The sequence below is a fragment of the Myotis myotis genome, unplaced genomic scaffold (genome assembly GCF_014108235.1).
Source record: "Myotis myotis isolate mMyoMyo1 unplaced genomic scaffold, mMyoMyo1.p scaffold_m19_p_3, whole genome shotgun sequence".
NCBI lineage: Eukaryota > Metazoa > Chordata > Mammalia > Chiroptera > Vespertilionidae > Myotis > Myotis myotis.
In genome coordinates, this window is record NW_023416335.1 from 139,145,582 (window position 1) to 139,161,402 (window position 15,821).

Genomic DNA, 15,821 nt, shown 5'->3' on the forward strand with positions numbered 1-15,821 from the left:
TTGGGGATACTTTGCTTGTGGCCCAATATATGGTCTATTTTTGAATATGTCTTATGAGCATTTGAGTAGAATGTATATTCCCTGGCTTTGGGGTGAAGTGTTCTGAAGATGTCTATTAAGTCCATCTGATCTAGTGAGTCATTTAGGATTGCTGTATCTTTGCTGATTGTTTGTCTAGAGGGCTTATCCAGTCTTGTCAGTGGTGTATTAAAGTCCCCTACTATGATTGTATTGTTGTCGATCTCTCCTTTGATATCTTCCAGGAGTTTTTTTATGAATTTGGGTGCTCCTGCATTGGGTGCACATATGTTTACCAGGGTTATATCTTCTTGTTGTATTGATCCCTTTAGTATTATGAAGTGGCCTTCCTTATCTCTTGTTATGGCCTTCACTTTGAGGTCTATTTTGTCCGATATAAGTATTGCTACCCCAGCTTTCTTTTCCTTTCCATTTGCCTGAAAGATATTTTTCCATCCTTTCACTTTCAATCTGTGTGAGTCCCTTCTAATGAGGTGGGTTTCTTGTAGACAGCAGATGTATGGGTCATGTTTTTTTATCCATTCAGCCACTCGATGTCTTTTGTTTGGAGCATTTAGTCCGCATACGTTTAACGTTATTATTGAAAGGTACTTGTTTGTAGCCATTTCTGGTTTTGTGTGGCTGTTTTCTTTCTGAGCTTTTTATTTCTTATTTTTATACCAGTCACTTTCGCATTCCTTGCATTGCTGGCTTGGTGGTGATAAACTCCCTTAGCCTTTTTTTTTGTCTGTGAAGCTTCTTATTTCCCCTTCAAGTTTGAATGATAGCCTTGCTGGATAGAGTATTCTTGGATTCAGTCCTTTGCTTTGCATCACTTTGTAAATTTCTGTCCATTCTTTTCTGGCCTGATGTGTTTCTGTTGAGAAATCATTTGACAATCTAATGGGAGATCCCTTGTATGTAACTTTCCGTCTCTCTCTTGCAGCCTGTAAGATTCTCTCTTTGTCCTGAACATTTGCCATGGTAATTATGATGTGTCTTGGTGTGGGTCTTTTCGGGTTCACCTTGTTTGGGACTCTCTGGGCTTGTGTGACTTTTTTCTTCCCCACCTCAGGGAAGTTTTCTGATATTATTTCTTCTAATAGGTTTTCTAATACTTGTTCATCCTTCTGTTGTTCTGGTACCCCTATTATTCGTATGTTGTTTCGTTTCATGTTGTCCCAAAGCTCCCTTAGGCTCTCCTCCTGTCTTTTAATTTTTTTCTCCAATTGCAGTACATTTTGGGTGTGTTTTGCTTCCTTGTCTTCTAATTCACTAATTCGGTCCTCCGCTTCTCCTAGTCTACTGTTGATACTTTCAATGGAGTTTTTCATTGCAGCTATATTACTCTTCATTTCTTCTTGGGTCTTACTTAAGTTGTTGATTTTTTCATCTGTTTCTTCTAGCTTCTTCCATATGTTATCGATTTTTTCATCTGTTTCTTCTTGCTTCTTGCAGACGTTGTTGATTTTTTCCTCCATCCGGTTTATGCACTCTAGGACCCTTATTCTGAATTCTTTTTCTGTCATGTTGCATGCCTCTGTATTACTTAGCTGCTTTTCTGGAGAGTCCTCCTTCTCTTTCCTTTGGGGGTTTCTTTGTCTACCCATGTTTGATCTCACTGACATATCTAGATGTTGAGTTGTTCAGTGGTTGCTCCCTTGGTGGCAGTGACTCCTTGGTCTGTGGTTGCTCTTCGGGCGGTTGCGGTAGCAGCTGCTCCTCAGTTGGCAGCAGCTCCTCTGGTGGGTGCTGTTCACAGCTGTGGTGGCTCTTCTGGCTGGTGGGGCGAGGTTTCACGTACAGCTGCTGTTCCTCAGCAGAGGGTGTGGTGCTCAGGAGGTTGCTGTTGCTTGGATCTGCTGCTTTGATTTAAAGGCACAAAATACAACACAACAAGGCACCACGTACCAGGTACTATACACAAATATATTCACGATATTAATAACCCCAAATAAAGGTGACCACCTGAATTAATAGAATTAGGGGATAAGGAAGAAGGAAGAGAAAAAGATAAAAGAGAAAAAAGAAAAGAAAAGTAGGGACCAAAAAAAGGAGTGCAAAAATGAAATTGGGAAAAAGGAGGGGGGAAAATAAAAGCGAGAAAAAAAAAGAAAAGAAAAAAAAAAGAGCGAAAAGAGAGAATGAAGTGGAAGAGGGGAAGAGACTTTTTTATATGAGGAGAATACTCCTATAGAACAGCCATTAATCCCAACAAATTCCAGCAACAGCTCCCTGGAGATGAATGCAAACTAGAAACAACCAATAATATAACGATGAAAATAGAATGGAGAACACTAATCCCAAAATAAAATAAAGAGAAAATAAAATGGGACTTAAAAAAAATGGTAAAATGGTAGCAGTAATAATACTGGTTAAAAATAAGAAGGTAGTAATTAAAAGGGTAAAATCAGATGATGGAAAAAAGAAGAAAAAAAAAGAAGAAAAGAAAAAAAAAGAAAAAAATTGGATTCTTAGTTAAAAGGTGAAAAAAAAAAAATTGCAGTAGTGAAGGTCCTTCGGTTCTTCTATTCTTCAGTGTGGCTCGCCTTAGACCTGCCAGGTATTCAGGAGAGTGTTGAGTTTCCCTGCGATACACTGTTCCTCTGTGTTGTAAACCACAGTCCTTATTTTAAAGCAAGCCGCATTTGTTTCCCAGACTGCCTTATTTTGTGTTTAGCAAAGAGTCAGTTTGTGGGTCAGCCTCTGGGTGGCAGTGTTCTGGGGTTGGCCTCTGAGGCTATAGGGCCTCTCTGTCCAGTGGAAGTTCACTGCCCAGAGCTGGCTGCATAATAGTTAGTTACCGGCGCTGTGTTGTTGCTGGGATTCCTATATTTTTTAGCAAAAGCAACCATATAGGTTGCTTGGCATAAAAAAAAAATATATATATATATATATTAAAAAGCATTAATGAGAATGTAGAGAAATTGGATCCCTGGTACATTGCTAATGGGAATGTAAAATAGTGGGGCCACATTGGAAAAAGTTTTGTTTTGTTTAACCCTTTTTAAAATATATTTTTATTGATGTTTTACAGACAGGAAGGGAGAGGGATAGAGAGTTAGAAACATCAATGAGAGAGAAACATTGATCATCTGCCTCCTGAACACCTCCTACTGGGGATGTGCCTGCAACCAAGGTACATGCCCTTGACTGGAATCAAACTTGGGACCTTTCATTCCTCAGGCCAATGCTCTATCCACTGAGCCAAACCAGCAAGGGCTGGAAAATGTTTTGGCAGTTCCGCAACATGTTAAATCATAGAGTTACCATATGACCCAAAAGTTCCACTTGTAGGTACATACCCAAGAGAAATGGAAACATGTTCACACAAAATGTTGTACATAATATTCATAAGTGCCCCAAACTGGAAACAACCCAAATATTTATCAGCTGATGGATGGGTAAACAAAATGTAGTATACCCATACACTAGACTATAATTCACCAATATAAAGAAACAAAATACCAGGACATGATATAACATACATAAAACTTTAAAATGTTAAGTGAAAGAAGCCAGTCACAAAAGACCAGATATTATGACTGCATTTATGTGAAATGTCCCCATAGGCATATCCCTGGAGGCATATCCATAAAGAAAGCAGATTCGTGACTGCCTGGGGCTAGGGCTAGGGTGGGAGGACAGGGAGGGAGCACTGGGAAAGGGAGGCGAATATTAATGGTATGGGTTTCTCCGGAGTGTTGCTCAAGTCCTATAATTGGCTCTTCTCTGAGGGGGCGTGGCTAGGCCCGGGGGGGGCGTGGCTGGGCTCTTGGGCAGGAAGTGCCAGCTTAAAGCCTGGCTGCGAAGCTCCCTGCTACTTACTCAGCCAGGCATGGAGCAGGAGTGCGCTTGCCTCTGCGGCCCAGGCCCTTCGCGAGGATGCCAGTGTCGCCAGCAGCGCCTGGGACCAGCTGAGATGACTGCGGCCAACAGCATGCCGGCCGGGGCCCCTGAAGAGCAGCACGTGGAGGCGGACATGGCGACTCGGTCCTCTGCTGGGAGCGGAGGGATCAGGAGCCCCATGCCATCCCGGCTGCCCCCGCGCTGCTCGCTGCAGGACCTGCCTCCTGAGCTGCTGGTAGAGATCTTCGCCTCGCCCCCTGGCACCGACCTGCTCAGCCTGGCCCAGGCCAGCGCCAAATTCCACCGCATCCTGCACACCGACAGCATCTGGAGACAGCGCTGCTGGGAAGAGTATGGCGCTTGTGAAAACTTGCAGAACCTGGAGATGATGGGTGTGTCTTGGCGAGAACTCTATGAGAAGTTGTTCCACCCATGCAGACACATTTTGGGATTGTGGCAGCCAGATAACTGGCCCTGTGGAGGACTGCTGTATGTAGTGGTGGACGGCTTATGCATTATTGGTCAGACGTACCTGTCTCTCCTTGACCCCCAGGTGGATAACTCAATGCTGTTCAAGCCCACGTTTAGAATTCGCCTGACAGAGAGGAAATCGGCCACAGTGGAGTGCACGTATGGCCGCCAAGGGCCCCACAGCTGCCACATGCTGTTGGGAGCCATTAAAGATATTGGCTTAAACAAAGCCATCTTAAGAACTATAAGTTTCTGGTTCCTCCAGAAACTCCTAATTACCAGAAACCACCTGTGTCTTGCAAATTGGCCAGCAGTTAAAGATAAACTATCCTCACACAGCCGCTAAATCACACATCTCCACTGATAAGCACACAGCCATCCAGAGCCTGCTAAATCACACATCTCCGCTAATAAGCACAGCCATCCTAAATCACTAGTAATAGGTTACTGCCCATAGACCCCTTTACCCACCCCCCTTCCCTAAAACAGTATATATTCTGCCGCTGTGAAAATAAAGTTTGAGGCTTGATCAGAACTTGTCTTGCCTCCATTCTTTCGTGTCCCTTGCTTGTTTCATTCTCCTAGGGTGTCTCTTCGTTCCCACGTTGTTGTCCCGCGGGTCGGGACAGTCTGGCGCCCAACGTGGGGCCCTGGGGACCCCCTGCGAGAACGTCTGCTTGAAGCGCCTGGCCAGGCACCCCATAGAGTCGCCGCGCAGTATTGACTCGTGAGTGAAGACTCGGCATCTTGATCGCCACGGTTTCACCCGCCCGTGAGACAGATCGTTGTGAAGGTAAGCAGACGAAGCTTTCCAAGCAAGAATTTCAAAATACCTCTTGAGAGCCTTCACCCTCTTTGGCACCCCCTTTGGCTGGCCTTTTTTAGTTTTCTTGATCTCCCTCCAGTCCACTAATAAGCACTTCACCTCGCCGTTCGGGGAAGAGTGAAGGGTACCCGACACCGGCAGTGAAAACTCTGAATCACTGGGAAAAGTAATTTTTCTCTGGCCCGACCTGTGTCGCCCTCTCTGGCAAACTCTGAGCTCGCTAAGTCTTAGTGGTTGCCATCCTGGTATGGGGCTTATACATCCCAACCTATGACACGCGAGCAGAGGCCGTAAGGTAAAAGGAGAGCGGCTACATAAGGATCACCAGGGATTTAAGAAATTCCCAGCTGACCTGGCACGGGGTTTATACGTCCCAGAGGCTTACGTGGAGGAGGAAATCTTGAGAACTATCCAGCCAAAATAATGGGCAACTCATTGAACTCTCATGAGGTATTTCTAGGTGGGCTCAAGGAGTCCCTCAGGACACGGGGAGTAAGGGTTAAGAGAAAGGATCTTAGACAATTCTTCTCCTTTATTCATGAGACCTGCCCATGGTTCCCCCTAGAGGGCACTATTGACCATAGACGATGGAAAAGAGTAGGCGATGCCCTTCAGGATTTCTATCAAACCTTTGGCCCTGAAAAGATCCCTGTCTCCGCCTTCTCATATTGGAATCTTATCCAGGACATCCTTAAGGTCCACCCTAAAGACCCTGACATCCAAGACATAATAAAAACAGCGGAAACGGCCCTTAGGGATAGCTCCCGACCACCCTCTGCCTGCCCTTCAGTATCTGTTGATATCCCTGAGGAGCCCACGGCACTCTCTAAAGAAATCACTAAATCTCAGCCTGACAAAAAATCTCCAGACATCTGTAATAAACCTGAAACCCCTCCCCCTAAAATCTCAAGTATCTATCCTTCCCTCACCTCCCGAAGACATCTGGAGGACCACCTGTCTCCAGAGGATGAGAAAACCTTAGAAAATCAGGCCGCCCATTATCACAATAATAAAGACCCCTGGCGTTTTACAGCGCCGGCTCTTCGTAGCACCTCTAATAAATCCTTTAGGCCCCCTCCTTACAACCCCGACCCCTCACTAAACATCCCTATTTTTCGAATTCCAGCCCTGGAACCATTCCACGGCCCCTCTCCCTCCCCCGATCCTATCCGGCAAGCTAAAATCTCCCTAACTCAGGAAATTTCCTCACTAAAGGAAATCCTACAGCAAAAACGGGAACACGTCCAACTTGTCAAAGAAATCCGAGCCCTCGAGGCTGAACTCACATCCCTAAGCCCCAATCAACCCACCCAGCCTCCTAAAAAACCCACAAAAAATCTAAAATCTAAAACCCCTGTCCTCGCATTTCCAGTTACCCGTAGTCACAACTCCGGACCTCCTCCGGAGGACGTACCTCTCCCCGAGGAGGACGGGGAGGGGGACTCTCCTGACTCGCAAAACCGAGACCAAAATTCTACAGATGAAGCCTCTGATACAGAGGACCCCGTTTCATACCAGGATCAAACAAAAAACCAAGCCAAAGGCCAAACATACCGCCGCTTAAACCTAAAACATTTAAAAGATTTAAAAGCGGCTGTAACCAATTATGGCCCTACTGCCCCTTTCACCCTAGCCTTAATCGAAAGCCTGAGCGATGGATGGCTGACCCCTAACGATTGGCTTTCCCTGGCGCGAGCCACGTTAGCAGGAGGGGAGTATGTCCTATGGCGTACGGATTTTGTGGAAAACTGCCGCGAAACCGCGCAGCGCAATAGTGAAAGTAAGACCTCTCGCTCATGGACTAGGGATAAGCTACTTGGGCGCAGCCCCTATGACACCAATGAAGCTCAAGCAGCCTTCCCCCCCGGCCTTTTAGCCCAAATCCAAAACGCCGCCCTTAAGGCTTGGCGGCGCCTTCCGCCTAAAGGTTCAGCTACCACCTCCTTAGCAAAAATTCGCCAGGGCCCTGATGAACCGTACAGTGATTTCGTCAGCCGCTTAACTGACGCGGCTGAACGACTAGTCGGGGAAGGAGAAACAGAAAGCGCCTTTATTAAACACCTGGCCTATGAAAATGCTAACCCGTCTTGCCAGGAGACTATACGACCCCATCGCTGTGGCAGTCTCTCTGATTATATCAAACTTTGCTCAGGTATAGGAACCTCCCATGCCATTGGACTAGCCATAGGGGCTGCGCTTAAGGACTTTACCAAGGATAAGCAACAAAAAACTTGTTTTAATTGTAAGCAGTCAGGGCATTTTGCTCGTGAGTGCCCAGCAGGGACACAGCCCCGCGCACTCCCTAAAACAATTTGCCCTCGATGCCGACGCGGCTTACATTGGGCCAGTGAGTGTCATTCCCAAACAGACATTGAAGGTAAACCACTTCTACCAAAACAGGGAAACTCCCAGAGGGGCCAGCCCCTGGCCCCACCATCAGAACAGAACCTAGGGGCAGCCAGGTTCGTTCCCCAAGCTCAAACACAGAAACGAGCCTTCCCCGAGCAGTCAACTCCCTCTGCCGCGCCACTCCGGGAAGCGCAGGATTGGACCTCTGTTCCGCCTCCAACACAATACTAACCCCGGAACAAGGGATTCAACTTATCCCTACAGAGGCTTATGGACCCCTACCCCCTAGAACATTTGGCCTAATCTTAGGACGAGGAAGCTCTACGTTGGCTGGCCTCCACATTACCCCAGGAGTTGTTGATAATGACTACACGGGACAAATTACTCTCCTAGCATCAGCCCCGACAGGCCCTATATCTATCCAGAAAGGAAAAAGAATAGCTCAGCTCATACTACTCCCCTTAGATTCTACAAATAAAAGCAACAATAAAAACCCCAGATTAAATGCTGCCTTTGGCTCCTCTAATACCTATTGGGTACAACAAATTACTCCTGAAAGACCTTTACTTACCCTTAAATTAGATGGAAAATCATTTAAAGGATTAATTGACACGGGGGCAGATGCCACTGTCATTGCTGCCCATCTCTGGCCAACTTCTTGGCCCACTACAACAACTATAACTCACCTCAAGGGTATTGGCCAATCTACCAATCCTAAACAAAGCTCAAAGGTCTTAACCTGGACCGACGATGAAGGCAACTCTGGGCAGGTACAACCCTATGTAGTCCCCAATCTTCCTGTTAATCTATGGGGTCGTGATATACTATCTCAGTTAAAACTCATTATGTGCAGTCCTAATGAAATTGTAACTCAATTAATGCTCAATCAGGGCTATCTCCCTGGGCAAGGACTTGGAAAAAACAATCAAGGCATCAAACACCCTATCTCAGTTGATTCCAACATTGATCGTTCAGGACTAGGAAGTAAAAATTTTTCATAACGGCCATTGACTTCCCTGTACCCCATGCAGACAAAATCAAATGGAAGTCCAATTCCCCTGTGTGGGTAGATCAATGGCCTTTAACAAATGAAAAACTTTCGGCTGCCACTAGGTTAGTGCAGGAACAACTGGCTGCCGGACATCTAGAGCCCACTACTTCTCCTTGGAACACCCCCATTTTCGTAATAAAAAAGAAAAGTGGGGCATGGAGGCTCCTCCAAGATCTCAGAGAAATCAATAAAACGATGTTTACCATGGGAGCCCTCCAACCTGGCCTCCCCTCTCCCATAGCTATCCCAGCTAATTATTTCAAAATCATTATCGATCTTAAAGATTGTTTTTTTACCATCCCCCTGCATCCCCAGGACAGGGAACGCTTTGCATTTAGCCTCCCAGTCACTAACTTCAAAGGTCCAATGCAACGATATCAATGGAAAGTCCTCCCCCAAGGCATGGCAAACAGCCCCACACTCTGTCAAAAATTTGTTGCCCAAGCCATAGACCCTCTCAGAACACGATGGCCCTATATCTATATTATCCATTATATGGATGATATCCTCTTAGCAGGAGCTTCCACCTCCGAGGTGCTCAAATGCAGCCAAGAATTAACCCGCCAACTTGCTTCCTTTGGGCTCCAAATCGCCCCTAATAAGGCCCAGCTTAAAGATCCCTACTATTACCTAGGCTTTGAGTTAAACTCCAATAAAATCACCACACAGAAAATTCAACTAAAAACCTCGCATTTACACACCCTTAATGACTTTCAAAAATTCTTAGGCGATATCAACTGGCTTAGACCTTATCTCAAACTCACCACTCATGACTTAAAACCCCTCTTTGATATTCTACAAGGAGACCCAGACCCGTTATCCCCCCGTACTCTCTCCCCAAAAGCAAGAGAAACTCTCCACATAATTAACAAAGCCATACAACAACAGCAAATAACATTCATTTCATACAATAAACCCTTCACCTTCATTATTTGTGCTACACCCCATACTCCCACTGGACTTTTATGGCAAGATAACCCCCTCTTGTGGGTTCACCTACCCTCTTCCCCATCTAAAGTACTTGTCTCATATCCCTCCCTAGTTGCTCTCCTCTTAAAAGTTGGCAGAGAAAAAAGCCGACACCATTTTGGCAAAGACCCTGATCAACTCATTCTTCCCTATACTAAGGAACAAATAAACTGGCTCTCACAAAATGAGGATGATTGGGCTATATCTCTCTCCTCATTCCAGGGAAAGATTGATAGCCACTATCCCCCTCATAAACTAATCCATTTTGCCCGTTTACATCCATTTATATTTCCTAAAATCACCTCAAAAATACCACTAAAACAAGCTTCCCTGGTATTTACAGATGGATCCTCTAGTGGTACAGCTGCTTATATCATTGACAACCAACCTTATACCACCCCATCCCCCTTCAAGTCTGCACAACTTGTTGAATTATATGCAATCCTCCAAGTATTCACAAAATTACCTAACACCCCCTTTAACCTCTACACCGACAGCGCTTATATAGCACTCTCAATACCCTCACTAGAAACAGTACCCTATATCAAGCCATCTACTAATGCAGTCCCACTCTTCCACCAGCTCCAGGCCCTTATCATAGCAAGAAATGTTCCCTTTTATATAGGGCACCTAAGGGCTCACACCGATCTCCCCGGCCCTCTCTCTCATGGCAACGCCCTCGCAGACAGACACACTCGCCTCACATGTTCCCTTTCTATAGACCTGATTTCTAAAGCCAAGCAATATCATAGCCTCCACCACGTAAATGCCCATACGTTACGCCTCCTGTTTAAAATCACCAGAGAACAAGCCAGACAAATAGTTAAAAATTGTCCAGGATGTGTTACTCTCCTCCCTCTTCCTCACCTAGGAGTCAACCCCAGGGGCCTACTTCCTAATGAAATTTGGCAGATGGATATCACCCATATATCTGAATTTGGCAATCTTAAGTACGTCCATGTGTCCATCGATACCTATAGTGGATTTATCTTTGCCTCCCTTCATAGTGGTGAGGCTTCAAAGAATGTTATAGCCCATGTCCTCCAATGCTTAACTACTCTCGGGAAACCACAAACAATAAAAACAGATAATGGACCCGGGTATACCTCCCAGGCTTTTAAAAACTTCTGCCTTCAATTTAACATTAAACATATCACTGGAATTCCTTACAATCCCCAAGGCCAGGGAATAATTGAACGGGCTCACCAAACTCTCAAAAATGCCATAAATAAACTCAGATCAACTAACACATATCCCACCAAAGGTTCTCCTCGCAATCTCCTATCTCATGCCTTATTTACCTTAAACTTCCTCCAACTTGACAAGGAAGGAAAATCTGCTGCAGACCGGCTATGGCACCAAGAAACAAAAAAACAATATGCTAAAGTCATGTGGAAAGATCCCATGACCGCCAAATGGCATGGCCCTGATCCAGTTCTCATTTGGGGACGCGGATCTGCATGTGTCTATGACACGCAAGAGGAAGGACCACGATGGTTACCTGAACGTCTAATTAAACCCATTAACCCCTCGAAATAATACACTCATCCAGGGGAATAGTCCCTGAGAACGATTTTTCCCTTTCTCTTTCAGGAAGCCGAAGCCATCTGGCATCGCCGGTCAAGGTAATTGCCCCTTAAAAATGCTCTGGTATTCTCTACCCTGGTACTTTTGGATAGGAATTCTCCTTGGCTTTTTACTTATATTCATTTCAGTCCTCTGTGAGTGTAGGCGCAACCCTGACCTGATACCTGGAGGAAGACACTTTTGTCCCTGTTGGGCCACTGATGTATAAACCTCCTACAATTATAATGTTCCCTCAGGCGGTTGTTATTCTCTCCGTCCTGCTCCTTACTGCCCTCGGTGCGCTGCAGTCCCCCCCAAACTTAGCTGAACTATCCAAAGTGCTTTTTGGGCCTCCCTGCGACTGCAGGGGAGGTCACACTGCGGTGACACCCCGGACACACCAATACACCCGAACAACTGATTGTGGCTCCGTTACTGCTTACCTTATCTCTGAGCCTCTAAAAACAGGAGGATACAAAACAAGCTGGAAATGTGTAGGAAAGCCCAAAATCATACCCCCGATTAATGATAGGCCAGGGCCTTGTCCCTCGGACTGCCAATCAGCCACTGAGATGCACTCTACCTGCTATACCACCGTTCAACAGTGCACTAATTCAGAGGGCAAAATACAACTCACCGCTATCCTACAGAGAACATACAGTGGCTCGTTTGGAGGCGAATATGATCACTCCTCCAGCAGGGGACATTCTAAATATGCCCAAGCCTCTTGCCGCGGCAAAATTGGCAAACCTGTTTGCTGGCCGCTGCAGGCACCTATCCATGTGTCTGATGGCGGCGGACCGACAGACAGGGTTAGGGAAGCCATAGTTCAAAAACAAATTGAAGAAATTTCCAGAAATATGTATCCCCCTGTAAATTATCACCCCTTGGCCTTAACCAAGTCTCGAAGCGTAGATCTCGACACCCAAACCTCTGACATATTAAAGGCCACATTTCAAGCTTTAAATACTACCAATCCCTCCCTCGCAGAAGATTGCTGGTTATGTATGACTCTTGGCACAGCTATGCCCCTTGTCATACCAGATAATAATGCTACTGCCATCACTTCCTATAACAATTGTACCCTTAGTTTACCCTTTAGAACTCAGCCTATTGCATTCAACTTGTCATCATGTTTACAAAAAGAACCCAAAAATAATAGCTATGATTTAGATGTAGGATTCGTCAGCTTTACAAAATGCTCTTCTATTAGTAATTATAGTTCACCCCTCTGTCCCGCTCCAGGACGAGTATTTGTATGTGGGGGAAATATGGCCTACACGGCCCTACCCACAAATTGGACAGGATTATGTGTACAGGCCAGTATTCTCCCGGATATTGACATCATCCCAGGAGGAGAACCTGTCCCCCTGCCCAGCCTTGATTACATCGCTGGACGCAGTAAGCGGGCTGTTCAATTTATCCCTTTACTTATTGGCCTAGGAATTTCTGGAGCTGTAGCTACCGGTACAGCTGGGCTAGGAACAGCATTGCATACCTATAACAAATTATCTAACCAGCTAATTGATGATGTCCAAGCTCTCTCAGGCACTATCAATGATCTCCAAGATCAGATAGATTCCTTAGCTGAAGTAGTACTACAAAATAGAAGAGGGTTAGATTTGCTCACAGCAGAACAGGGAGGAATATGCTTGGCCCTACAGGAACGCTGCTGCTTCTATGCCAACAAATCCGGGATCGTCCGAGACAAGATAAAGAAGTTACAAGAAGATCTAGTGAAGAGACGGAGAGAATTATTCGAGAACCCCCTTTGGAGCGGATTGAACGGACTCCTGCCCTACCTGCTTCCTGTTCTCGGCCCCCTTATAAGCCTTCTCCTAATCCTAGCTTTCGGCCCCTGGGCTTTTAGAAAATTAACAGACTTTGTAAAACAGCAGGTTGATAGCGTCCTGGCCAAACCCATTCAGGTACACTACCACCGTCTAGCCATGTTAGACCGTGAATGTGATTATAATGACTGCTAAAACTCCCTCCCTGCGGGGACAGCATGACGCCAGAGGGATGCTTGCCTACTCCCCATAGAAGGAGAAGGGCATGGGCACCGACCTGGGTGCACAGCAAAGCACTGCAAGGGAAGGTCACAAAAATTTCGACCGCCTCTGGATTTCCCTGTGAGCACACCTGGTTTGCATAGAGGTTGGTATCCATACATAACTATCGGCTCTGCCTCTCCTCCCCAAAAGATACCAAGAGCCACTGACGGTGGGATCCCACCATCCCACGGGAGGAACCAGGTCCCTACTCCCCCAGTCGGTTAAAGCCCACCCTTAATAAAGAAAAAGGGAGGAATTGTTGGGAGCCATTAAAGATATTGGCTTAAACAAAGCCATCTTAAGAACTATAAGTTTCTGGTTCCTCCAGAAACTCCTAATTACCAGAAACCACCTGTGTCTTGCAAATTGGCCAGCAGTTAAAGATAAACTATCCTCACACAGCCGCTAAATCACACATCTCCACTGATAAGCACACAGCCATCCAGAGCCTGCTAAATCACACATCTCCGCTAATAAGCACAGCCATCCTAAATCACTAGTAATAGGTTACTGCCCATAGACCCCTTTACCCACCCCCCTTCCCTAAAACAGTATATATTCTGCCGCTGTGAAAATAAAGTTTGAGGCTTGATCAGAACTTGTCTTGCCTCCATTCTTTCGTGTCCCTTGCTTGTTTCATTCTCCTAGGGTGTCTCTTCGTTCCCACGTTGTTGTCCCGCGGGTCGGGACAACATGCAGATTCGGAAGGACGGGTTCTCCACCAGGTGCAACATGAGGCAACACCACAGGATACCTGGTGGGAGCCGAGAGGATTTACGCGCGTGGCTGCAGGAAGAATGGGGACAGACGCTGGAGCACATTTTCCAGGAGCGCAGGCTGCGGTTCATGCTGATGAAGCTCATCTACCATCAGAATGACAACTGTCAGAACTACCGCCGCATCTACCTCTCCCCGAGCCACCCGGAGGACCTCATCAGGCCAGGCCTCTTCAAAGGCACCCACGATGCCTACAGCCTCGTAGAGGTTGTCATGCTCAGCTTCCATGGGAAGCATGCCAGGGTCACGAAGATCACGGGTGACCACCACGTCCCTGCTGGGCAGCAGATGATCGAGATCCACCTCAGGCACCGCATCCATTTGTCTGATGATATCCTCAGCAACTTCAACAAGTACTCCCGCCTGGTCCAGGAGGTTCATGAGCAGGTGATCCAGGAGCAGCAACAGCAGCAAGAAGACAGCACTGAGGAGGGCGAGGGCCACGGCTGGCTGAGCCCTGTGCAGCCCAGTGTTGGGGAGTCTGGGGCTGCAGCTTTGGAGGAGCAGCCTGTTCAGTTTGTCCTGCCTGCGGGTGTGAGCTCAAGTAACCAGAACTACCCCGGAGCCTGCAGGATGGGTTTCTATGGCGTGGGCATTGTTGCCCGCTCTGGCTCCGCCTACCCACAGCGCATCCCTGGAACCTTCATCCTGTTGGATGAAGACCACTTCGGGTTCATCTGGCTGGAACCGAATTGCCTCAGCCTGTACAGCAGAGTCCAGGTCAACTTCCAGAATGCGGAAGCACCATCCCCACAGGCTTTCCAGGAGATGCTCAAGAACATTCAGTCCCCACCCCCTGACGGCCCCTTCCTTGCCCAGGGGCAACAGCGGGGAGAAGAGGCTTCAGAGGAAGAGCAGCTTGCATGTACTTTTGGAGATTTGACCTTCTGACCAGATTACCCACCTTCTTGTTTGTTTGTTTGTTTGTTTTTAATCCTCACCCAAGGAGATTTTCCCATTGATTTTTGGAGAGTGGAAGAGAGAGGGAGAGGCAGAGAAATATCGATGTGAGAGAAACACATGGCTTGGTTGCCTCCTGCATGTGCCCTGACCAGGGTCAGGGCTGGGCAGGCCTGCAACTGAGGTAGAATCCAACCCTAGACCTCTCAATCCACAGGCCCAGATTCTATCCAGTGAGCCAAACCAGCTAGGGCTGAGCATGTCTTTTTAAAAGGAAAGGAAAAAATAAAGAAAAGATCCTAAACTTAGTGGTAATTGTTAGATTATTACAACTCTGAAAATAATAAAAACACTGAATTGTTTATTTTAAAAGAGTGGATTTTATAGTATGTTAATTATATCTCAATAAAGCTGTTATTAAAAATAAAATAAAGAAAAAGGATGCACAGCATTGTTTCAAATGATGTCAAGGGAACAAGTATGATCTATACTAATAATCACATCATCACAAGATGGCCATCTCAATATGGCTGTGTGTACAGCAGAGTCAGGCCAGTTGCCGCTCCACGCGGTGAGTTGTGGGGGTCCTGTGGCTCCGGGTGGCACGAAGATGGCCAGTCCCAGTGGAGGAGGCACGTCACGGCAAGGGAGGGCAGTTGGGGTGATCAGGCCAGCAGGGGAGGGCAGTTTGGGAAATCATGCTGGAGGGGCTGGGGGGGGGGGCATCTGTGGGAAATCAGGTTGGCAGGGGAGTAGTTAGGGGGCGATCAGACTGGCAGGTGAGTGGTTAGGAGCCAGTGGTCCAAGATTGTGAGAGGAATGTCTGACTGCCAGCAATCAGACATCCCCTGTGGGGTCCCAGTTTGGAGAGGGTGCAGGCTGTGCTGAGGGACACCCCACCCATGCACGAATTTTGTGCACCGGGCCTCTAGTCTATGATAAAGTAGAATTATGTCCAAGGGAAAGTAAATTATTAATAGATTTTGGAAGG

General features: G+C 46.7%; 2 protein-coding genes across 2 annotated transcripts; both read left to right on the forward strand.

Moving 5' to 3' along the window:
* Positions 1-3,856: 3,856 nt before the first annotated feature.
* LOC118650603 (F-box only protein 31-like) lies at positions 3,857-14,821 on the forward strand. Its single transcript, XM_036298968.1, has 3 exons — positions 3,857-4,530; positions 5,116-5,122; positions 13,853-14,821. The coding sequence occupies exons 1-3, from the start codon at positions 3,857-3,859 to the stop codon at positions 14,819-14,821; spliced, it is 1,650 nt and encodes a 549-aa protein (XP_036154861.1).
* LOC118651777 (syncytin-1-like) lies at positions 4,861-13,499 on the forward strand. The gene is made up of 2 exons (XM_036301314.1): positions 4,861-5,131; positions 11,127-13,499. Exon 2 carries the CDS (start codon positions 11,321-11,323, stop codon positions 13,082-13,084), a length of 1,764 nt encoding a protein of 587 aa, XP_036157207.1. The 5' UTR covers positions 4,861-5,131; positions 11,127-11,320; the 3' UTR covers positions 13,085-13,499.
* Positions 14,822-15,821: the final 1,000 nt, after the last annotated feature.